At 39.3% G+C, this 24,524-nt stretch overlaps 1 protein-coding gene across 1 annotated transcript in view; it reads left to right on the forward strand.

Moving 5' to 3' along the window:
• The window catches only part of LOC126473958 (lipid droplet-regulating VLDL assembly factor AUP1-like), a 94,783-nt gene extending 71,676 nt beyond the window's left edge, over nucleotides 1-23,107 (forward strand). Inside the window, exons 8-9 of the mRNA XM_050101328.1 lie at nucleotides 7,021-7,151; nucleotides 22,418-23,107. Coding sequence (XP_049957285.1) covers nucleotides 7,021-7,151; nucleotides 22,418-22,567 — 281 coding nt within the window. The 3' untranslated portion in view covers nucleotides 22,568-23,107. The remainder of the gene's footprint in view (nucleotides 1-7,020; nucleotides 7,152-22,417) is intronic.
• The last annotated feature ends 1,417 nt before the right edge of the window (nucleotides 23,108-24,524 follow it).

Below are 24,524 nucleotides of genomic sequence, written 5' to 3' on the forward strand. Positions count from 1 at the left end.
GATATTAACTGCTTTTTGTCAGAAGAAAAGGTTGTAAGTGACAATTAAAGTATGACAGTTATGACAGTGACAGGCATAAGTAGTAGCACTGTTTTGTTGAAAACTACCATTTTGAGATTGAGACTGTTTACAGAATACAGGTTTATTCTTGTAGAGAAGTAAATGGCAGCTAGTTACTTTTAATAGAGATATTTCTTCAGTTAGGTGGTGCTGTTCCCAGTACAAGTAGTTCACATAGAACAGACTTTCTTAGTCTGTGAAGAACACAGAAAAGCACAGGTTATTGCGCCAGTCAGGTCGTGACATGAAATAAAGTCCAAGCCTTAGCAATTGTAGCAGTCAGAGACCTGCTAGTTAATATAGCTGAGAAACACATACCAGCAAATATAGGTGTTCATTGAATCTCTACAGTGCCAGTGATTTATATTAAATAGCTGTTGCAACATGTGATGCCCTGGGGTGTTTCCAAAGATTGAGGAGATTCTTTAATTGATGTCCATGTAAAATTTCTGCCAGACTTTTTCTATTCATGAGAATAGAAAAGTAATGGTTCAAAACTGAAGTCAGTGCTTCATGAGAAAGAGTGAACTGCAAGGTTTGCTTCATCTGAGGTTTGAAAACCCTTACAGATCCTATGCTTCTCCATTTGCTTGTGGCTAGAAAGGAGCTCATAGGTGGTGTTGACTACCTTGCAAAGAGAAAAATCTGCCAACATGGTTAAGGAAAATTGTGAGCTTTCGTCTGTAACTATTGCTTTGGGGAGGCCTTATGGTACAAAAGATGATTGTCAACTGTGCAGTTGAGTGTAATTTGCTTGTGTAGGGAAATTTTGAAAAGGAATCCATCCTTTTTTGGTGGGGCTACAGTGTATATGCTAAGGGCCCCAAGGTTCAGTCATATGCAGCCAGGGGGAGAGTACTTTATGCAGAGCTGCATGCTGAGCTGAACACTGCTGGCACAAGTTCACAAGGCATTCTGTGTCTGTCTATTACAGCCCAACCAAGATGGTGTCATGCCACTACTTTAGTTATGGAGATTCCCCAATGTCCACTATGCAGTAGCGCAAGTACTTTCTTAAAGATGACAGAATGAATCACCACATGTTTGTGTCATTCATTATTAGGAGAACAACTCGTGTGTGACTGAACTGCTGAAAAATAAGCTTTGCACACTGAATTTGTACAATAACACAAGTGTCATGACCAGCTGTTGAAGAATATTTTGTAATGTCAGATCTCTTGTGCTCCATGAAGCTACTAACTGTTCAGTTATTGGCAATTCTTGAAGTGCTTGTGTTGTTTCATTCAGTTGGAAACACACAATCTCCTGCTTGTCAGACTCATGATCTAGGCCTCATGGAGACAGAGAGATGATGGCTTGTTGGCGTAAGCAGGATTCTGTACATGTAACAGCTGAGAAACAATGCCTGTCTCTGTAGTCGTGAGCCATTCTACCTGGTAAAGACAACCTTGGGGATTGTGGATTGGTGATTTGTTACCAGAAAGATTTTCACCTGTACAGTTGTACAGGGTGTTTCAAAAATGACCGGTATATTTGAAACGGCAATAAAAACTAAACGAGCAGCTATAGAAATACACTGTTCGTTGCAATATGCTTGGGACAACAGTACATTTTCAGGCAGACAAACTTTCGAAATTACAGTAGTTACAATTTTCAACAACAGATGGCTCTGCGGTCTGGGAAACTCTACAGTACGATATTTTCCACATATCCACTATGCGTAGCAATAATATGGCGTAGTCTCTGAATGAAATTACCCGAAACCTTTGACAACGTGTCTGGCGGAATGGCTTCACATGCAGATGAGATGTACTGCTTCAGCTGTTCAATTGTTTCTGGATTCTGGCGGTACACCTGGTTTTTCAAGTGTCCCCACAGAAAGAAGTCACAGGGGTTCATGTCTGGCGAATAGGGAGGCCAATCCACGCCGCCTCCTGTATGTTTCGGATCGCCCAAAGCAATCACACGATCATCGAAATATTCATTCAGGAAATTAAAGACGTCGGCCGTGCGATGTGGCCGGGCACCATCTTGCATAAACCATGAGGTGTTCGCAGTGTCGTCTAAGGCAGTTTGTACCGCCACAAATTCACGAAGAATGTCCAGATAGCGCGATGCAGTAATCGTTTCGGATCTGAAAAATGGGCCAATGATTCCTTTGGAAGAAATGGCGGCCCAGACCAGTACTTTTTGAGGATGCAGGGATGATGGGACTGCAACATGGGGCTTTTCGGTTCCCCATATGCGCCAGTTCTGTTTATTGACGAAGCCGTCCAGGTAAAAATAAGCTTCATCAGTAAACCAAATGCTGCCCACATGCATATCGCCGTCATCAATCCTGTGCACTATATCGTTAGCGAATGTCTCTCGTGCAGCAATGGTAGCGGCGCTGAGGGGTTGCCGCGTTTGAATTTTGTATGGATAGAGGTGTAAACTCTGGCGCATGAGACGATACGTGGACGTTGGCGTCATTTGGACCGCAGCTGCAACACGGCGAACGGAAACCCGAGGCCGCTGTTGGATCACCTGCTGCACTAGCTGCGCGTTGCCCTCTGTGGTTGCCGTACGCGGTCGCCCTACCTTTCCAGCACGTTCATCCGTCACGTTCCCAGTCCGTTGAAATTTTTCAAACAGATCCTTTATTGTATCGCTTTTTGGTCCTTTGGTTACATTAAACCTCCATTGAAAACTTCGTCTTGTTGCAACAACATTGTGTTCTAGGCGGTGGAATTCCAACACCAGAAAAATCCTCTGTTCTAAGGAATAAACCATGTTGTCTACAGCACACTTGCACGTTGTGAACAGCACACGCGTACAGCAGAAATACGACGTACAGAATGGCGCACCCACAGACTGCGTTGTCTTCTATATCTTTCACATCACTTGCAGCGCCATCTGTTGTTGAAAATTGTAACTACTGTAATTTCGAAAGTTTGTCCGCCTGAAAATGTACTGTTGTCCCAAGCATACTGCAACAAACGGTGTGTTTCTATCGCTACTCGTTTAGTTTTTATTGCCGTTTCAAATATACCGGTCATTTTTGAAACACCCTGTATACAGAACTAATGTATTGGTTATATAATCACTAATCCCTTTTTCTGGAATTGAGTAGTTAACTTGGACCGAACTTAATGTCTTTGAAATACACACACTACAGTGCTCTATTCCATTTTTGTTTCTGTGTGACAGAAACCACACCAATGTCATAACTAGAAATTTGTTGTGAGGGCCAGATATTTATAAGGTTCCTGTTCTAAGCTTCTGAAAGCTTTGAAACTTATTGTGGACCTTATGCATGCTTCACTGTTCTTCACATTGTATTTGATAGTTTTGATATCTGGACCACATTTGGGATAAGACAACTAGAGTAATTCCAGAACGAATTTTCTCCCTGCAGTGGAGTGCACACTGATTTCAAACTTCCTGGCTGATTAAAACTGCTTGCCAAACTGGGACTCGACCCTGCAACTTTCTGAAGTATGGGTGGAAGTAAAGCTGTGATGGTGGGTTGTGCTTGGATAGCTAAGTCAGTAAAGCTCTTGTCTATGAAAGGCAGAAGGTCCCAAGTTCAAATCCCGGTTCGCTGCACAGTTTTAATTTGCAGGAAATTTCGGTTTTAGTGATTAATCTTTTCCAAGAATGCTTGTAGTTATTTATCATTCTGAGTTCTTTCAGATACTAAAATATGGGATGTGTTCCATTTTTGTTTACAATGAACCCTAAATACTGGCACTAGGCTACACTTCAACTTGATTGTCTGTTGAGCTTGGAAGAAACTTTTTGGATTCTCAGTTAGCTGTTGCACATTTTTATTCACGACAGAGATACTGTCTAGATGATTACAGCATCGTGTAATGCTGTTGGTTGATGTTCTAGAAAACTCTGAAACATTGATGGAGTACTAATTATACGGAAAGTTAAATGTAGATATATGTAGATGGCAAAAGGAATGTTTGACACTGGAAATGTTTTAGATTCTTTGTATAAGCTAACTGGAGATAAGGTATATATCTGTGGATGCTAAGCACTTTCCTTACCATGTGTAATACTACAGTGGTAAATTACCTAAAATACTCAATTTGATGGAAAAACCTGACTTAAGTTGATTATATGTGATATTTTATCCCCACAGGCAAACTGACAATTTAAAGAGCTTTGGCTGCCAGCACAGTTTTGGTGACAATGTAGCCAGTGGTGGTGTGGGCTGTGCATACTATTATCCATGAGATCCCATTTGTTAACGTTGTAACCTCCAATAGTTAAATGCTGATCTTGTGGAATAAAGCAACTGCAGATATAGTCAGTGGAAGTAATTTGAGGGGGAGGGGGTAATTTGAGGCAGATGTTTCTGTGCTTGGAATTCTTGAATATTACTTGCTAGATGTGTCAGTCATTGGTGGAGATTGGCTCAATGCACTTGTTGCTGATTTTGTGAATAATATTCATGAATCGCATGTGATTACGGCTTTCTGGAAGTAACTCAGAATGACTGTCCATAAATTAGTTGGTATGACAATATTTCAGTCCTTTTGCATTGTCCGTCCTGTCACAAAATTCTGCGTCTGTTGATCAAAATTGTTCTTTGATGGTTTCTTCCTTGCTTAATGCTTTTATCTGGTCCATAAAGGTGTCCATTATTCAGGAATATGCATTTTCAGTAAGCTGCCAGCAGTCATAAGAAAACTCCTTCTACTCCATTGAAGAATTCCGTAGTAGAACCAGTTCATGTGTATATACATTTATAATTATTAATATCAAATAATGTGAGTATTGTGTAAAATCTGACTTCCATCCTCCTTCAGTGCAGTATTGTTATCACTGTAAGTAAGTGTTTCAAACTATGTTTTCTCATTAATGATGCAGGGCTAAGATTCTCTAAGAATTATCAGATGCACCTCAGTATATTACATCAACATGTTTTGTGAAAAGTTTATTACCCTTTAAAGGAAAAATGTTTATTATTTTTTTTTAATTTTTTTTCCACATCCATGAGCAATCTTTCAAATGCACTCTTTGGAAGGTACGTTACAATAAATCTTTTTTTCTTTTTTCTTTTTTTAAAAATGTGTTGTGTGTTCTATATCCTTTATGATTGAGGATCTCCTCACTACAGATCTATGGAGCAAAAAGTACATTGAATCGGTTCTATTCTATGGTCTTCTACCGCCCTTGTTCTCTATACACATAAACAGTCTGACAGATAAGGTGACTGCTGCTGATGCTGTAGACTACAGGAAAATGTCATCATCAAGTTACTTTAGAAGGATACCGGAAGACTTAAACAGAATTTCCATTTGGTGTGATGAATGGGAGCTTATTCTATATGTACAAAAATGTTAGATAATACAGATGAGTAGGAAAAACAATTCTGGAAGTTCGAATACATTATTAGTGGCATAGTGCTTGACACACAATGATTACATATCAGGGCATAATGTTGTAAAAGGAATGAGCATATAAAGTCGTCAGAAGGGAAGATGAAAGGTAGACTTCATTGGGAGAATTTTAGAGAAGTGTGGCTCTTGAATACTAATAAAGGATTTGTAGTGTCCCCAGCAGGTTTTGTTAAAATAAGACAGCAGAGCAATTCCAAGGTATGGTGCTAGATTTGTTAATAATACATTTGATAAATACATAAGTTATTGTGGATGTGCTACACACACATCCCCATCGACGCGCGTCAAATCGAAAGACTATCATCTGGCGATCGGTCTATCTGACAGGAGGTCCTAGTCACACGACATTTATATTTTAACAGTTCAGAGAACTGGTATTTGCGACTAATTGCAAAATGATTCTACTGTCCCCAATGTAAGCCTCATGTAGAGTCCACAGAGAGGAGGCAAGAGCAATTAGAGCTTGTACAGAGGTGTATAGACAGCCGTTTCCCCAAGCTGTATAGCTTGTCGAACAGCACTAGCAGTGGTACAACGTACTCTGCACCGTGCACCGTATTGTGGCTGTTGCTGGACAGAAAGTAGTTATACACAAATTTGACATATATTTCCTCTGTTTTAATGTAAATATTGCTTTAAAACTAATTATTTCTAAGGAGAGGTTGGTGTCGTTAGGTAATATGTATTAATTGATGTGCCATGCTTCATACCAAAAAACATAAACAAGAATTTTCAGACTTTCTGTAAACACAACACACTCTGATAAAATAAATGAGAGATCCATAGGATAGCTACTGATAACAATGAATATTACGCAAATGTTGTATCAAAAGAAAATCGAAAGCAAACAAAAAATTTAAAACTTAAATAAAAAAAAAAAAAAAATATGTTACTGTTTGCTTCATCATCTGCCTTAGTCAGCATTGGACATTAGGAATGGCACAGCATGTGCTCAGCACATTGCACTTCTGTAATTAGTATTAGCTTTCATAATTTGAGGAAGTTTCCGTCAGTTGTTCCATTGTTATTGGGACATTAAGTGCTCATAAACAATAATTGCAAACCTGTTTCTGTATGCCAGTTTTTGGTGCCATAAAACTATTCTTGAATGGCAGCATTTCAAAATATGTTCCAACAGAACTCATAAGCTTCAAGAGTGTTTCTGTTGACTGTCTTTAACAAATATGAAAAATTTGTCTCTCTTAATGTTAATAACAGAAAACTAGAATTTTGTGGACTGTCATAGCTTTTACCATACTCTCAGATTTGTAGCCAAGGCATTTGTGCAATAAATAGCCCTATGCTACAAATATAACACAGGAACTTCTTATTTCCTAACTGACATGTGGGTTGTAACTGCTGTGTGAGCAGATGCTATAATACAATGGTGTTGGAAAACCTCATAGAATTTCTTGTACATTGTGAATTGTTGTATAATGTTGCTGTGTAATGTGTAAGGAGAACTGTATTTTTATGTGAAACCATTTTCTTTGTGTTGGTATCTTTGTGTGTGTGTGTGTGTGTGTGTGTGTGTGTGTGTGTGTGTGTGTGTGTATTCATTTATTTGAGAAAATTTATTAGAATGTTGTCTCTTTGTTAATAGTGAGGACTCGCAGTGTTGACATTACAATTTCTAATATTCTTGAGGGCCAAGTGAGGTATGATCCTTTGCCTGAGAGTGTGTCACCCTTGTCATCTACACTTATTACAAGTATTCCCAGTGGAGCGTCACAGGTAATCATACAAGTTATAAATATACTATAATACTGTATATGAAAGTACTTGAATTTCAGTTGTGATGTTGCTGTGTTCTGTTAGAATATAGATAAGCCTTTTATCGAAAGTATGTTTGAAGGAAATTACAAAAAGTAATTTCAACAGTCTTCTTTATGTGAAGGATATTTGTTGAGGAAAAAAACTGACACTCGTCATCAGTTATGTGAGATAAGCTGCAGGGTAAAGGTCTTCTTTAGACATTGTTGTATTATATGTTTGTTATTCAAAAAAAGAACCTTCAGACCAGCCTCCAGCTATATATTCTTTTAGATGAGGGAAAAGGTTATACTTTTTTAGTAGAGCTAATAAGCAGCATCAAGTACTAAAAATTCTTTAATAGGCTGTGAGCAGCCCTAGCAATATCCCTGCTTTTAAGATAGATAATGGTACAAGAGAAATAATTATGTTTTCCAAAAATATATTTAAAAAATCTTCATCTGGTATTTTAACTTATCCACATCTTTCACTTTTAATTGCTTGATGTGGTACTATTTAAATACTGTTGCTGCTTTCATTGAAGTATGTTGACTTAAAAATGCATACAGACATTTTTCTACAGAATAAGTAGGTACAGACATTTTTCTACAGACCAAGAAGTATATTTTAACTCTTCACAAGCATTGTAAGAATCACAGCTGTCACCATTTTTTGAGTGTAGTTCATAGGTGTGTTATCTTTGTCTCCTGACAGCAGCTGTGGTTCAGATCACTCTGGTATCACCACATCCCATTCAGGCATTGTATGATACATGGAACAGAAGAATTAAAAGCACAGTGAAATACATTGTAAAATGTAAATTAACTCTCTTTGTAATTCCTCAAAAAATTTGTTCAGTGGCTAAGCTTTCTGAGTAATGGAAACACACTGTCAACACCCTTTAATATTGGAAGGAAAAGTGGTATCTTACAATGTACACACATCAAAAAAAGTTTTGCATCAGCCCAGTTCCCAGAACTCCTGAAGATAGACATTTACTGTGGATATTGTATCACAGACACAGTCCCATAGACTGTTCAAAGATGTAAACAACCATGCGTGAGCAGTGCCCATTAGACAGAGGGGGTCTAACAGCCGATCAGTTCGTCATTCCACCAGTAAGGAGGTAAATGGCTCATGTTGTCTGTAATTCAACTGTGCCTAGACTGTCAATACCGCAGTTCGATCGCGTCTGCATTGTTACTTTGTGCCAGGAAGGGCTCTCGACAAGGGAAGTGTCCAGGTATCTCGGAGTGAACCAAAGCGATGTTGTTCGGACATGGAGGATATAGAAAGAGACTGGAACTGTTGATGACGTGCCTCGTTCAGCCTGACCAAGGGCTACTACTGCAGTGAATGACCACTACCTACGGATTATGGCTCGGAGGAACCCTGACAGCGATGCCACCATGTTGAATAATGCTTTTCGTGCAGCCACAGGCCATCGTGTAACGACTCAAACTGTGCACAATAGGCTGAATGATGTGCAACTTCACTCCCTATGTCCATGGTGAGGTCCATCTTTGCAACCACGACACCATGCAGCACTGTACAGGTGGGCCCAACAACATGCCGAATGGACTGCCCAGGATTAGCATCATGTTCTCTTCACTGATGAATGTAACATGTGCCTTCAACCAGACAATCGTCGGAGACATGTTTGGAGGCAACCCGGTCAGGCTGAACGCCTTAGACACACTGTCCAGCGAGTACAGCAAGGTGGAGGTTCCCTGCTGTTTTGGGGTGGCATTATTTTGGGCCAATGTTTGCCGCTGGTAGTCATGAAAGGTACTGTAACAGCTGTATGATACCTGAATGCCACCCCCATCATCCACATCTTGTGAATGACTTCCTTCAGGATAATGACATCGCTCGACTAGAGTGGCCAGCATGTCCTCAGACGTGAACCCTATCAAACGTGCCTGGGATAAGTTGAAAAGGGCTGTTTAAGGACGACGTGACCCACCAACCACTCTGAGGGATCTACGCCAAATCACCGTTGAGGAGTGGGACAATCTGGACCAACAGTGCCTTGATGAACTTGTGGATAGTATGCCGTGACGAATACAGGCATGTATCAATGCAAGAGGATGTGCTACTGGGTATTAGAGGTACCGGTGTGTACAGCAATCTGGACCACCGCCTCTGAAGGTCTCGCTGTATGGTGGTACAACATGCAGTGTGTGGTTTTCATGAGCAATAAAAAGGGCAGAAATGATGTTTATGTTGATCTCTATTCTAATTTTGTGTACAGGTTCCAGAAATCTCGGAACTGAGGTAATGCAAAACTTTTTTTGATGTATTATGGCATTCACCTGTAGGCACCGCTGTTGCTCCAGCATTTCTTCTGTCATTTACCCATCTTCAGTTCGATTTTTGACTCAGTGTTTTCTTATATCTTGGTATGCAAGAGAGAACTTTCTTGGTCCATTTACAATCCATTCACTTGGCTAAATGTCCTGCCTACCTCCATTTCTGTTTCATTACAGCTACGATTGTGTGTTCTTCGCCCACCTGGAACCTGATCAGTGATTTGCTGTTCCACCAAGTAATTGCTAGTGTGACCCCTGTATTACTTGCTAAGTATTCAACTTTTTGTAATGATTCTCTTATTAAAAATCTATTTTATTGCCATAAGTTTAACTTTCCTTTTCAGACACATTGGAAGATTAGTTCTGAAAATTCTGTTTAGTTTACCAAAATCACAGCATTCCATTTTCACTCATTTTTTCCCTCCTTTCTTGTCCTGTTGATGCAGTAGTTTTTTACCCTCAACTGTCACAAATACTAAAACTTGTAAACTGGTTCTGTGACTTCATTTTTGATTCGCACTATGTTCTTTTTGATATGTTGAGTATACTTTATTTTAACTGGATTTCAAGACTACTTTCAAGCTCACAAATCCGTTAAGTTTATCTTCACTGGAGTCAAATAGCGCACTGTAATCCACAGAAAGTGATTCAGAATGATGCATTAACTTGTATTCTTCTTCTTTTTCCCAATTTTGACACCTGAAATCTTCCTCAGGAACTGATGAAAATGGTTTTGGTTATGTGAAGTCTTATTGTCTGTCTCCACTTTAATTTTGACTTTCTCACTAATCTGGAGAGATCTAATGAAAGCTGTAGACTCAACTTGTTTTTTAGTATGATATTGTAAATTGAATGAATACTGTTTTCCTCGGGGGCTATTAGTACAGATTTACTTGAAACTGTTGAAGCTTTCTCAAAATCTACAAATTACAGACATTTAGCTGACAAAATGGGGTATTTTCCCAGAACAAGTACGTTTTGTCTTCTTCATACTGTTGTTGTTTCCAGTTGTTTCTCTTATCATATTTAATTGTTTGTTTTCACATCCTCTTGAAGATATATTTTAATAGTTTTGTTAAGTTAAATATGACAAATGGAAAAACAGGTAGAAGCCGATCTCAGGGAAGATCAGTTTGGATTCTGGAGAAATGTTGGAACACATCAGGCAATACTAACCCTATGACGTATCTTAGAAGATAGATTAAGGAAAGGCACACCTCTGTTTCTAGCGTTTGTAGACTTAGAGAAAGCTTTTGACAATGTTGACTGGAATACTCTTTCAAATTCTGAAGGTGGCAGGGATAAAATACAGGGAGCGAAAGGTTATTTACAATTTGTACAGAAACCAGATGGCAATTATAAGAGTAGAGGGACATGAAAGGGAAGCAGTGGTTGGGAAGGAAACAAAAGAAAAATTTGGAGTAGGAATTAAAATTCATGGAGAAGAAATAAAAACTTTGAGGTTTGCCGATGACATTGTAACTCTGTCACAGACAGCAAAGGACCTGGAAGAGCAGCTGAATGGAATGGACAGTGTCTTGAAAGGATATAACATGAACATTAACAAAAGTAAAATGAGGATAATGGAATGTAGTCGAATTAAGTCGGGTGATGCTGAGGGAATTAGTTTAGGAAATGAGACACTTAAAGTAGTAAAGGAGTTTTGCTATTTGGGGAGCAAAATAACTGATGATGGTCGAAGTAGAGAGGATATAAAACGTAGACTGGCAGTGGCAAGGAAGCGTTTCTGAAGAAGAGAAATTTGTTAACATCGAGTGTAGATTTAAGTGTCAGGAATTCGTTTCTGAAAGTATTTGTATGGAGTGTAGCCATGTAGGGAAGTGAAACATGGGTGATAAATAGTTTGGACAAGAAGAGGATAGAATGCTGAAGATTAGATGGGTAGATCACATAACTAATGAGGAGGTATTGAATAGAATTGGGGAGAAGAGAAATTTGTGGCACAACTTGACTAGAAGAAGAGATCAGTTGGTAGGACATGTTCTGAGGCTTCAAGGGATCACCAGTTTAGTATTGGAGGTAGTGTGGAGGGTAAAAATCGTAGAGGGAGACCCAAGAGATGAATACACTAAGCAGATTCAGAAAGATGTAGGTTGCAGTAGGTACTGGGAGATGAAGCAGCTTGCACAGGATAGAGTAGCATGGAGAGCTGCATCAAACCAGTCTCTGGACGGAAGACCACAACAACAAGAAGTATAATATGTTCTGTGATGATCATATTTTTTTTATTTTTGTTTTTATAGTTTATAGATATGGGCATGTATAAGAAGAATCCATATCTCTATTAAAAGAGAACAAAAACATGTAAGGAGCTCATAATATAAAGTAGAAAAAAATTAATATCCTCTACTTGCCTTCCTCATTTATAAAATCTTACACACAGTAATAACACTTGCTTTTTAAATATTTTCCAGTGTTTACTGATGTGGTTTATAACTTGCCTTGCTTGAACTTGGACTGTATTTTATGGCAAATCTCCAAAGTCATGTAATACAGTGTATTTTCAAATAAGCTGAGTCTATGGCAAGGTAACATGGAGGAAGCCTTCTGTCATTAGCCTGTGTAAAAGATTTTCCGTCAAAAAGGTGTGTGTGTGTGTGTGTGTGTGTGTGTGTGTGTGTGTGTGTGTGTCTGTCTTTTAAGCTTAAAGAGGTTACAAAAAGGTACGGCCAAACTTTCAGGAAACATTCCTCACACACAAATAAAGAAAAGATGTTATGTGTACATGTGTCCAGAAACGCTTAATTTCCATGTTAGGGCTCATTTTAGTTTCGTCAGTACGTACTGTACTTCCTCGATTCACCGCCAGTTGGCCCAATTGAAGGAAGGTAATGTTGACTTTCGTGGTTGTGTTGACATGTGACTCATTGCTCTACAATACTAGCATCAAGCACATCAGTACGTAGCATCAACAGGTTAGTGTTCATCACAAACGTGGTTTTGCAGTCAGTACAATGTTTACAAATTCAGAGTTGGCAGATGCCCATTTAATGTATGGATTAGCACGGGGCAATAGCCGTGGCACGGTACGTTTGTATCGAGACAGATTTCCAGAACGAAGGTGTTCTGACAGGAAGACGTTTGAAGCAATTGATCGGCGTCTTAGGGAGCACGGAACATTCCAGCTTATGACTCGCGAGTGGGGAAGACCTAGAACGACGAGGTCACCTGCAATGGACGAGGCAATTCTTCATGCAGTTGACGATAACCCTAATGTCAGCATCAGAGAAGTTGCTGCTGTACAAGGTAACGTTGACCACGTCACTGTATGGAAGGTGCTATGGGAGAGCCAGTTGTTTCCGTATCATGTACAGCGTGTGCAGGCACTATCAGCAGCTGATTGACCTCCACGGGTACACTTCTGCGAATGGTTCATCCAACAATGTCTCAATCCTCTTTACGGATGAGGCTTCATTCCAACGTGATCAACCGAGCGAGGTGGCGCAGTGGTTAGACACTGGACTCGCATTCGGGAGGACGACGGTTCAATCCTGGGTCAGGCCATCCTGATTTAGGTTTTCCGTGATTTCCCTAAATCACTCCAGGCAAATGCCGGGATGGTTCCTCTGAAAGGACACGGCCGACTTCCTTCCCCATCCTTCCCTAATCCGATGAGACCGATGACCACGCTGTCTGGTCTCCTTCCCCAAACAACCAACCAACCAACCAACCAACGTGATCAAATTGTAAATTTTCACAATCAACATGTGTGGGCTGACGAGAATCCCCACGCAGTTGTGCAATCACGTCATCAACACAGATTTTCTGTAAACTTTTGGGCAGGCATTGTTGGTGATGTCTTGATTGGGCCCCATGTTCTTCCACCTACGCTCAATGGAGCACGTTATCATGATTTCATATGGGATACTCTACCTGTGCTGCTAGAACATGTGCCTTTACAAGTACGACACAACATGCGGGTCATGCACGATGGAGCTCCTGCACATTTCAGTCGAAGTGTTCGTACGCTTCTCAACAACAGATTTGGTGACTGATGGATTGGTAGAGGCGGACCAATTCCATGGCCTCCACGCTCACCTGACCTCAACCCTCTTGACTTTCATTTATGGGGGCATTTGAAAGCTCTTGTCTACGCAACCCTGGTACCAAATGTAGAGACTCTTTGTGTTCGTATTGTGGACTGCTGCGATACAATACGCCATTCTCCAGGGCTACATCAGCGCATCAGGGATTCCATGCGACGGAGGGTGGATGCATGTATCCTCGCTAACGGAGGACATTTTGAACATTTCCTGTAACAAAGTGTTTGAAGTCACGCTGGTACGTTCTGTTGCTGTGTGTTTCCATTCCATGATCAATGTGATTTGAAGAGAAGTAATAAAATGAGCTCTAACATGGAAAGTAAACGTTTCCAGACACATGTCCACACAACATATTTTCTTTCTTTGTGTGTGAGGAATGTTTCCTGAAAGTTTGGCTGTACCTTTTTGTAACACCCTGTATTACCTTTTTGTAACACCCTGTATATTGCCATTAAGTGAAGGCTTACAAATGAAGGTTTGCATGATTGTCTGATGTTTGTTCCCATCAAAGCCCTGACGATTTTTTTTTTGTGTATCCTGAATTCACTGAGGGGGTTACCTTTTTTGATGCCCAAAAAAACTGTGCCATATCTTAGAGCTGATATAAAATAGGGATGATAAACAATTTCCTTCACAACTAAATCAGTTACTTTATTTAGAATCCTCACTGCATCAACAAAATTGTTTAATCGCTACACTAAGCAATCCACAAGATCAGTTCATGACGAGTTCTTATTTATAGTCACTTCAAGAAATTTTATGGAGTCCGCAGTGGTCAGTTCTATGCCCTCATAATTTAACTGTGATATATATTCAGCAGTTTGGTCCTAATAGGTACAATTTATGTTTTTGTAATGTACAGTTTCACAGCATTATTATTTATCCAGTTTTCTGTTTCTTGAAGAGTTTGTTTTGTATTCTGTGCCAGTTCTTCATTGTTTTTAAAGCAAACTACTGCTGTTGAGTCATCTGCATACACAATGGTTTCTGATTTTGCTTTACATGAGACATTGTGTAAGTAATACAGGAACATTAACGGAACTATTATGGGCCCCTGGGATATGCTTGCTTCTATTTCCTTCCAACTAGAACAGGCTTTCTCACCTGTTTGTTTTATAACTACCCTCTGTTTTCTATTTTTGAGATAGGATGAGAACAAGCTTAAAGTTTTTCCATGGAAGCCATAAGCTGCTATTTTGTGGAGCAGCAGCTTCTGGTTTCCTGTATCAAACACTTCAGTGAGGTCGCTAAAGATAACATATATATACACTCTTTGTTATCAAGGCATCTGCTTATTTTAGTGATCAGTTCATTCATAGCATGCACAGTGCTTTGAACTGTCCTAAATCCACACTAATAATCAAGAATAATGTTGTGGTTTTTCTCATACTTCTCTAATCGATTACACACTGTTTGCTCAAATATTTTAGCAAAAACTGGTACAGTGAAACCCCTATTTTACATTTTCATGTGGTCCAGAATTGAAAGATACAAAATTGAGGAAAATGTTAAAACCTCCCAAAATAAAAACACATTTAATTGGAATATATGATTAAAAATCACAATCCTCTCCAATACTTTGTATAAAATCTGTCTAAGTGAAGGAAATTAAATGTACAATTCAATGTTTATACACTAATCTGTGGTAATGAATTTCATCAGTTCTTAAGAAATCATGGATGTGTAACAGCAAGTAAAAATTCGTCAAAAAATTTAAATTGATATCTGGGTACAAGGTAATTGAGCTATTTTCCAACATGCCCTGACCATAAATTATATGTTTGAAACAGGCATTTTTGAGAGATCATCCTTTGTTCTCACCCAGAAAAAAAAAAAAAAAAAGCAAAAATTGACGAACATGTTGAATTAAACCAAGTACCAACAGCTAAGCAATTAAACCATAAGCATAAATGTGGACATCTGCTTAATGACAAACTTTAACAATATTATGAACAGGATAGTCGCCTCTCACCATATAATGGATATGCTGAGTCGCAGATAGGCACAATAAAAAGGCTGTCACAAAGTAAGATTACAGCCCACACACACACACACACACACACACACACACACACACACACACACACACACACACACACACGACCACAGCCTTAGGTAGCTGAAGCCTGACTAATGACAAACTTTGTCACCATCGCTGTTATTGTTTAATGCTTTTCTTACAACCTGCACGTTGTATGCTCACTAGTGTTAAAAATGTTATTTTAGACTTCATGAGAGAAACACACACATGCAAAAATGAGTTTACTTCCCCAATTGATGTTACAAGCTTATTAGAAGTCTGCTCTGTAAATTTCTGTGAACTGTGTAAAATTTGCAAGAAAACTCAGATGCTACAGTTCATTTCATGCTCTTTATCACTGCTGCCAATCTTCATGATCTACAGTGTGTGGTGTGAAGTATACATGCGAGTTGTGTACGTGGTTGCGGCAACAGTATCATATTAGATTTGATCACGAAAGTCTTTAAAATGTTCTATCGCAAAAATCCCTGTTCTATTTCTGTGTGACATCTCTGTCATAGCACATCATCTGCATGAAAAGTATATTTTCAGCACTTCACAAAATGCTTTTCCCCTTCTTGCACTCCCGTCGTTGAAGGGCCACTCCCTCCTCTCCACACATCCAGTATGTGGGCTCACTTTCCATGTGTTAGTGTGGTGTGGTGTCTGCACTGGCTATTGGGTGACTTAACAAGTCGTCAGCCAATAAGATTTCACTAGCTGGAAATAGACAACTTTTCCTAAGTTACGACAGAGCATATTCTTCGAAACTCAGTGTTTGAATGTAAAAGGTTGATAATTGATATTGTTGCTAAATGCAGTACAGCAGAAATACATGCAAAAAGATGAAACTGACTTATAAGTGACACAAGAAAAGGTGGTGGCTGGGCCCCTTCATCATGTATTTTCTAGGTTTGAAACACTTCACGTTGACTGTCTTGTTTTTTCATTACTGCTGCAACCTAGCAGTAATTATATCATAATTGTGCGGTGAACTTTGTGGCAAAGTAGGGATACAATATTAGCACATCTTGCCTTTATTATTTTTGTTGGAATTTCATCCCATCTCACAGATCTTAAATTCTTTAGGGATTTTATAATGCTAGCCACTTTATGGCAGGATAAATGAGTAAATTTGACTACTCCTGATCTGTGTTGCACTATATTGGGATTTATGTGCGACTGCAGTCTCAGATAACTGAAGCTGCACTGTGAACAGCAGTACCAGTGCATGACGGGAGTGGCAATTGGGTGGGGGTAAGGAGTAGACTGGGATGGGAAAGGGGAGGGTAGTAGGGTAGGGGTGGCAGACAGTTAAGTGCTGCTGGTGAGCGTGCAGGGATGAGATGGAGATAAGGTAGCGCAGCTATGTGCAGTCGGGAGGTTAGTGGGATGGCAGGGGGAGAGGTGGTGAGGGGAGGGGGATAGTGGAAAAGGAGAGAAGTAAAAAGACTGGGTGTGATGGTGGAATGAGGGCTGAGTAGTGCTGGAATGGGAACAGGGAACAAGGAAGGAGCTGGATGGGTGAGGACAATGACTAACGAAGGTTGAGGCCAGGAGGGTTATGGGAACATAGGATATATTGCAGGGAAAGTTCCCACCTCTTCAATTCAGAAAAGCTGGTGTTGGTGGGAAGGGTCCATATGGCATAGGCTGTGAAGCACTCATTGAAATGGAGTAGTCATGTTTGGCAGCGTGCTCAGCAACAGGGTAATCCACTTGTTTCTTGGGCACAGTTTGTCGATGGCCATTCGTGCTGAAAACAGCTCGTTGGTTGTCATGTCCACATAGAAGGCAGCACCTTGGTTGCAGCTTAGCTTGTAGATCACATGACTGGTTTCAGATGAAGTCCTGCCTTTGATGGGATAGGTGATGTTTGTGACTGGACTGGAGTAGGTGGTGGTGGTGGTGGTGGTGGTGGTGGGGGTGGTGGTGGGGGTGGGGGTGGGAGGATGTATGGGACAGGCCTTGCATCTAGGTCTATTAGAGGGAGACATGAGGTAATGGGTTGGGTGTAGGAGTCATATAGGGATGGACGAGTATATTGTGTAGGTTTGGTGCATGACGGAACACCACTGTGTGAGGGGTGGGAAGGATAGAGGGCAGGACATTTCTCATTTCGTGGCAAGATGAGAGGTAGTCGAAACCCTGGCGGAGAATGTAATTTAGTTGCTCCGGTCCTGGATGGTACTGAGTTAAGAGGGGATACCACCTCTGTGGCTGGACAGTGGGACATTGTGAGGTGATGGGGCTCTGGAAAGATAAGGCATGCGAGATCTGTTTTTGTACAAGGTTGGATGGCTAATTACAGGCTGTTTTTGAGAGGATCCACTCATCACTGCAGATGCGATGACCACGGGTGGCTAGGCTGTATGGAAAGGACTTCTTGGTAGGGAATGGGTGGCAGCTGTCGAAGTTGAGTTATTGCTGGTAATTAGTAGGATTGATATGGATAGAGCTGTTGATGTAGCCATCTTTGAGATGGAGGCCAACATCTAGGAAGGTGGCTTGTTGGGTTGAGTAGGACCAGGTGAAGCAAATGGGGGAAAAGTTGTTGAGGTTCTGGAGGAATGTAGACAGGATGTCCTCACCCTCGATCTAGATTGCAAAGATGTCATCAGCGAATCTGAACCAAGTGTGGGGTTTAGGATTCTGGGTGTTTAGGAAGGACTCCTCTAGTGGTGTATGAATAGGTTGGCATAGGATGGTGTCATGCGGATGACTATAGCTGTACCCTGGATTTTTTTGTAGGTAATACCTTCAAAGGAGAAGTAATTGTGAGTGAGGATATAGTTGGTCATGGCAACTATGGAGGAGATTGTTGGTCTGGAATCCATCGGGCATTGGGAAAGGTAGTGTTCAATGGCGGTAAGGCCATGGGCATTAGGAATTTTAGTGTAAAGGGAAGCGGCATCAATAGTGACAAGCAGGGCACCATGTAGTGAAGGGACAGGAACTGTGGAGACTCAGTGAAGCAAACCATTTAACCAGCAGCAGTACCTCCACTTAGACAGCTGCCACCCATTCCGTACCAAGAATTCCCTTCCATACAGCCTAGCCAACCATGTCCGCAACTGCAGTGATGAGTGGTCCCTCTGGCAATATAAGAGGGTCTCACTGAAGCCTTCACAGACCGTGATTACCCTCCCAACCTGGTCCAAAAACAAATCTCTCGTGCGTTATCTTTCCAGTCTCCCACCACCTACCAAAGTCCCACTGTCCAGCCACAGAGGAGATTTACCCTCATAACTCAGTACCACCCAGAACTCTCCTTTTCCGCTACCCCTCCTCACCTTTCCCCTGTCATCCTTCTAACCTCCTGACTGCACATAGCTGCCCTACCTTATCTCCACCTCGTCCCTGCATGCTCGCCAGCAGCACTTCACTGTCCGCCACCCCTACCCTTCCACCTCTTCACCTCCCCTTCCCAGCCTCCTCCTCACTCCCACTCGGTTGCTACTCCCATCATGCACTGGTGCTGCTGCTCGTAGTGTGAGTATTTTTGTTGTGCCTATCTGCAACTCAGCATCTGTGCTGTATGGTGAGTAGCAACTTTCCTTTTTATTATATTGTTAAGGTCTAATATGAACTTATCTGTAGCAAAATAATTTGTACTGCTCACTATATTATCTATACATGTTGCAGAAGATTGTTACTCAAGTGTACTCACTAAAACTTAATGTTAGGCCATGTGTTGGCAACAAGTCCTTCAGAGAAATGGCAAGTCTGTCATCTTTTATATCTGTTGAAATCAGTAAGAATTATGGCCAACCTACTCAGCAACATTTCAAATTTGTATAGAAATGCTCATGTGGCTGAATAGGAAGGTATATGATATATGCTGATAATGAATACTCAGTATTCTAACATTTTGTTTTTGAGCAAAGTAGAATGCAGCAGACTCATAGTAACAATTGTAATGCTAGGTCGGGAGTAAAGTCAAGCAGAAAGAAGAGAGTCCTGCTGTTAGGTAGCAGTCATGGGAGAAGTGTAGGCCAGTTGCTACAGGATAGGCTAAGAGGCAAGTACCAGGTCACAAGCATTGTGAAACCTAGTGCTAAGCTTAGCCATGTTACAGAAAACCTTGGGGCCTTGTGCAAAGATTGTGATGGTGAGGACCATTTCTTATAGTGGGAGGAGCAGGAAACAGCCTGGCTAACTATTTGAACTAGTACTTTTTGCAGATGACACGACTGTTGTAATAAATCCCATCCCAGAAAAAGAAGCTGAAGATATTGTTAAGGATGTCTTTGAAAGATTTATTAAGTGGTTCTCAGAAAATGGACTCTCCCTTAATTTTGAAATAAACTCACTATATCCAGTTCTGTACACCAAATAGAGCCATACTGGCAATTGATGTAGCACATGAACTGGGCTCAGTTAACAGGGTAGATTTCTCCAAATTTTTGGGTGTTCACATTGATGACAACTTGAACTGGAAGAAGCATATTACTGAGCTTCTCAAACAATTAAGTTCAGCTTCTTTCGCTCTTTGTGTAATTGCTAGTCTTGGTAATAAACAGATCAGCCTCCTAATGTGCTTTGCATTCCACTCAATAATGTCTTATGGAATAGTTTTCTGGTGTAACTCACCACTTAGACGTAAAGTATTGATTGCACAAAAGAGAGCAGTGAGAATAATTAGTGGTGTTCTCCCAAGGACATCATGTAGGCACTTGTTCAAGGAGTTAGGTATTTTAACTGCACCATCAGAGTACATATATTCGCTAATGAAATTCGTTATAAATAATCCATCTCAATTTGCGAAGAACAGTGATGTTCATATGTGCAACACTAGAGGGAAAAATGACCTTTCCTATCCGTTGTTAAAGCTGTCAGTTGCTCAAAAAGTAGTACATCATTCAGCAACAAAAATCTTTGATCATTTGCCCAACAACATAAAGTGTCTGTCAGGTAGCAGATCAAGTTTTAAATCTAGCTTAAAATCATTTCTTTTGGACAACTCCTTCTATTCCATGGAAGAGTTTCATGTAGTTGCAGGTGTAGAACTAAAAATTGCAGTAATATTAATATTAGCACTATTCATGTGTGTGTGTGTGTGTGTGTGTGTGTGTGTGTGTGTGTGTGTGTGTGTGTGTATGTATATATCTTGTAATCTTACTTGTTCCATATCACATCGATAAAATAATCATAAAAATTATCTATGGAACATGACATAACTAAAATAAACTAAACTAAACTAAAGCAGCTTTCAGTTAGTATTTCCTTGTTCAAGCAATTTAAATTTTGTCTGACTGCAAAACTTAGCATATGCTTTACTAGAATGCTTGATATTAACAGAATCTTCTGTTGGTTCTTGCTCGAACAACATTATAATAAATGAAAAGCACCAGTTTGCTTTTGTTCTCCAATATGACTTTTATTGTTAACCGCAGCTTATAAGTTTTTGTTTTTTTTTAATAGCTATGTTCAAACATCTTTGCAATGAAAATGTAAAAACCGAACAGTACATAAATAACAATGGAGTAGACAGGAAAACCTTTAGCACAAAATAGGAATAGCATGCTTACATAACAGTTTCTATTAATAAACAAAACTAATAAAATAAAATAAAATTAGTACTAGACCAGGTTGCATCAGGAGGTTGAACTATGTCTGAAGATGGCCTTGTAAGTCGAAAACTGGTTAACAATAAAAGTAATATTGTAGAACAAAAGCAAACTGGTGCTTTTCATTTATTCGAATGCTTGATCTTCCAAACCTGTTCCAACTCCCCTACAAATTCATTTAAGCATATAACTTTTACAGAATTTGTCCTCCAGAAATAGTCTCAATTGATATAGCTTCTACATCATTCCTACTGATAAGCCATCTATGTTAAGGTGCATTATGAACTTGTTTACAAATTAAATCAAGCACAGAATCATTGAATTGATCGATGTATCAGCTACCTGGGTTTGTCTTTAGTTCTAAATTGCATTCCCATGTTATTTTGTTTCCTTTGGACTGAATTCCATGTCATTTGGTCCACTCAATTAGTTTCCCTGGGTTAGTTGTTAAAACTTGTGTGTGAATGTGAGAGTCAGTGAGAAGGGAAGAGTAGAGTAAAAATTTACTTCGTGCTTAGAAATACCTTAATATTTCATTACAGACATTGGAACTGACATAAGGTTGCTAATTGTCAGTAAAATTATAGATACATGGCATAACACACTGTACACTATGTAGCCATAACTTTACTGACAATTACCAACTTTGTCAGTTCTGAAGTCTGTAATTTTATATGATTTAAATATTGTCTTCCTATGAAGTATTTTATATGACAAGCATATGTTGCTCTTAAATCTGTTCACCTGTTACTACATGTAATTGTTTGGATTTTCTGATAAAGACACCCATAGTTGAAGCCAGTTTAAAGTAAAATCCTGTTGCAAGCTGTTGGCTGTGTTATACATATCGTACAATTTCTGTATTGGTCTAGCTATGTTTAGACTTGCTGATTCACGACAGAAACTTGTTATGGCAAAGGCCTAAAAGTGTAGGAGGAGGAGGATGAGAAATACACAGGCTTTTGCAACATGTTCACTCTATTTAGTGGCCAACATGGGAACCATAAGCTAGTGAAAGGGAATGTAGTGGAAAATCAGGAAACTACAACTGTAATGTTTCACTTGGTGGACTTTTAGACAGGGCTTTTGTTCCCATAATTTTATGGACATCTGCCCCAAAATATGCATTACGAAATAGAAAGATGGTTTCTGCAACACTTGATCTTCAGTTCATTTTGTTTATATCCTTGTCAGCATTAGCAGTTTAAATTTTGAAGAGTAACTTACTTGATACCAGATGAGAATTCTTCACTTAATGTACTTTCTGTTTTTCTTTTTGCAGAGCACCAGCTCAGAAAGCTGCCCGCCTTGCTTCCCAAAATCTGCTCAGGAGCGTATGCAGTCATTTCATGAACGTAAAGCACGTCTTATAGAAAATGCTCGTCAGAAGTACATAGAAAAACATGGTTTGAAAATGGGACTTAACTGTTAAGCAAGACTTCAATGGCCAGTTCAGTTATCTACCAAATGGTGACAGAAAATGTTGTTCTGTGGACATAAAATCAGTGTCTTAGGAAAATCCTGGTCATGTGAGACTGACTTTTTTATGTAGAGTGTTGTACAGCCACTTGTAAATATTGTATGAAAGTCATGTACCTCTTTAGTGTTAAATGGCAATTGCTGCTATTTTGGGATCTCTTGGAAGACAATACCGAAAATCGATTGAATGAAATTACACTGCTTGCAGTCTTCTTGTATGGACGTGAAGAATGCTAGTGGGGAATAAAAATTGTACTTAGATTACCCTGCATCATCATAAGCATATAACAGAAAGAAAAATAATACATATTGAATGGAAAATTAATTTTAAATTTTAATCATGGATTTCTTGTCTTAAGCTAATGCACAACTGATTTTGTACTGATGCCGGAAGTAATTATGCATTTTTCGGATATTATTGATTTATTACTTGTACTTCTGTAAAACAGAATAAAGTGTGTAGAACATTTTTCTTACAATGTAAGAAATATAATACAGTATCTAATTTTGGTTGCAGACATCAACACTACTATAACATTGCCAAGCATAACAAGGGACCGAGTACATGTATGAAACTGGGCAGTTAAATGATAGTTGCTAATGTTACAGTTTTATCAGGAGATAATGTCCTTGCATTAAATAGTGTGACCTTGAGAGCAAGACTTTTCAGATGCAGAAAATATTTTTTTTTTTTAAAAATCACTGATAGGAAATTGATGTTGGTTGAGCTTGACAATTAAATCAGATAATGGAGGTTATTCATGTTCTTACAAAATTTACTATTTAGTGTCAGTGCAAATAAGAAATATGCACAGAAAAATACCTTCTTCCGTTGACACAAAATAAATTCTCTTTAAATAAAAAGCTATATGCAGTTTCAAAATTTGTGTAGATTCTTTTCATGATCTGACATATTGTTAAAAGGATATTTTTGCACTGAAAATAACTGATTTTAGTTTTTAGTTTTCAAGAATGAAATTGTAATGAAATAACTGTTTAAAGAATATGAGTTGCCATTGAGCTCACCTGTGAGATAAAAGCCTTCTGGATACAATCATTGCAATGAAAATAGCAGGCTTCTGATGTTTGACTTCTTTGTGACAGATTCTAGAGAGGGGACAAAAGCAGGCAAGAGTATTTTTTAGTGCTATTGCTATTGCTTGCACATATGGCGCTTCTTTTCCTTCCTAAATACAGTGATATCTCAACATTGAAATGTGTTGACAAAGGCAAGGAAGATAGTCACAAATTGAAGCAGAAGTCGCAAATTTGATTTATTCTGTTCCCTGTAAAATAATGAAAATAATTCAGTACCTTCAATTAAGGTTATTGCTATCTAAAAGAAATAATTTAATGGTCCTTCTACTTTTCAGATTGCATTTGTAAGAGGTTGTCAAGTGTAACAAAATGCTGTGTTGCCTAAAAGTTAAAATCTGTTGTTACAGTAATTCAAATAACTTTCAAAAGTTCGTAAAGAGCATATAAGTAATAATGACTGATACTGTTAGTACAAGTTGTTATCTTAATTGCTGTCTCGGATGAAGGTTAACAGCAATTATATAAGCAATTGCTCTGTTCCATTTGACACCAGTTAATTAAAATAAAACAACAAAGACAATATGTAATTTAGAAATTGGCTCTTTGTTGAACTGTTAGAGAGCCTAGAAACTTTTATTTAAATACTTGATAGTTCATTTCGCTTAGATTTTATTTTGTAACCCAGTACTTTTTTGTACTGACTAATCGATCAGTTTCAGTCACCATGATGTTGAAAATGTTCCAAAGAATGTGTGAATACTGTGAGGAAACATACTGTCCCTCCCCCCCACCCCACCCCACCCCCCGCCCCATCTGTTTGCCCACCCGTCGCCACCTTCTCTCCGTGAAAGAGGCAGATTTGTCACATTTTA

The sequence above is a fragment of the Schistocerca serialis genome, chromosome 4 (assembly GCF_023864345.2).
Source record: "Schistocerca serialis cubense isolate TAMUIC-IGC-003099 chromosome 4, iqSchSeri2.2, whole genome shotgun sequence".
NCBI lineage: Eukaryota > Metazoa > Arthropoda > Insecta > Orthoptera > Acrididae > Schistocerca > Schistocerca serialis.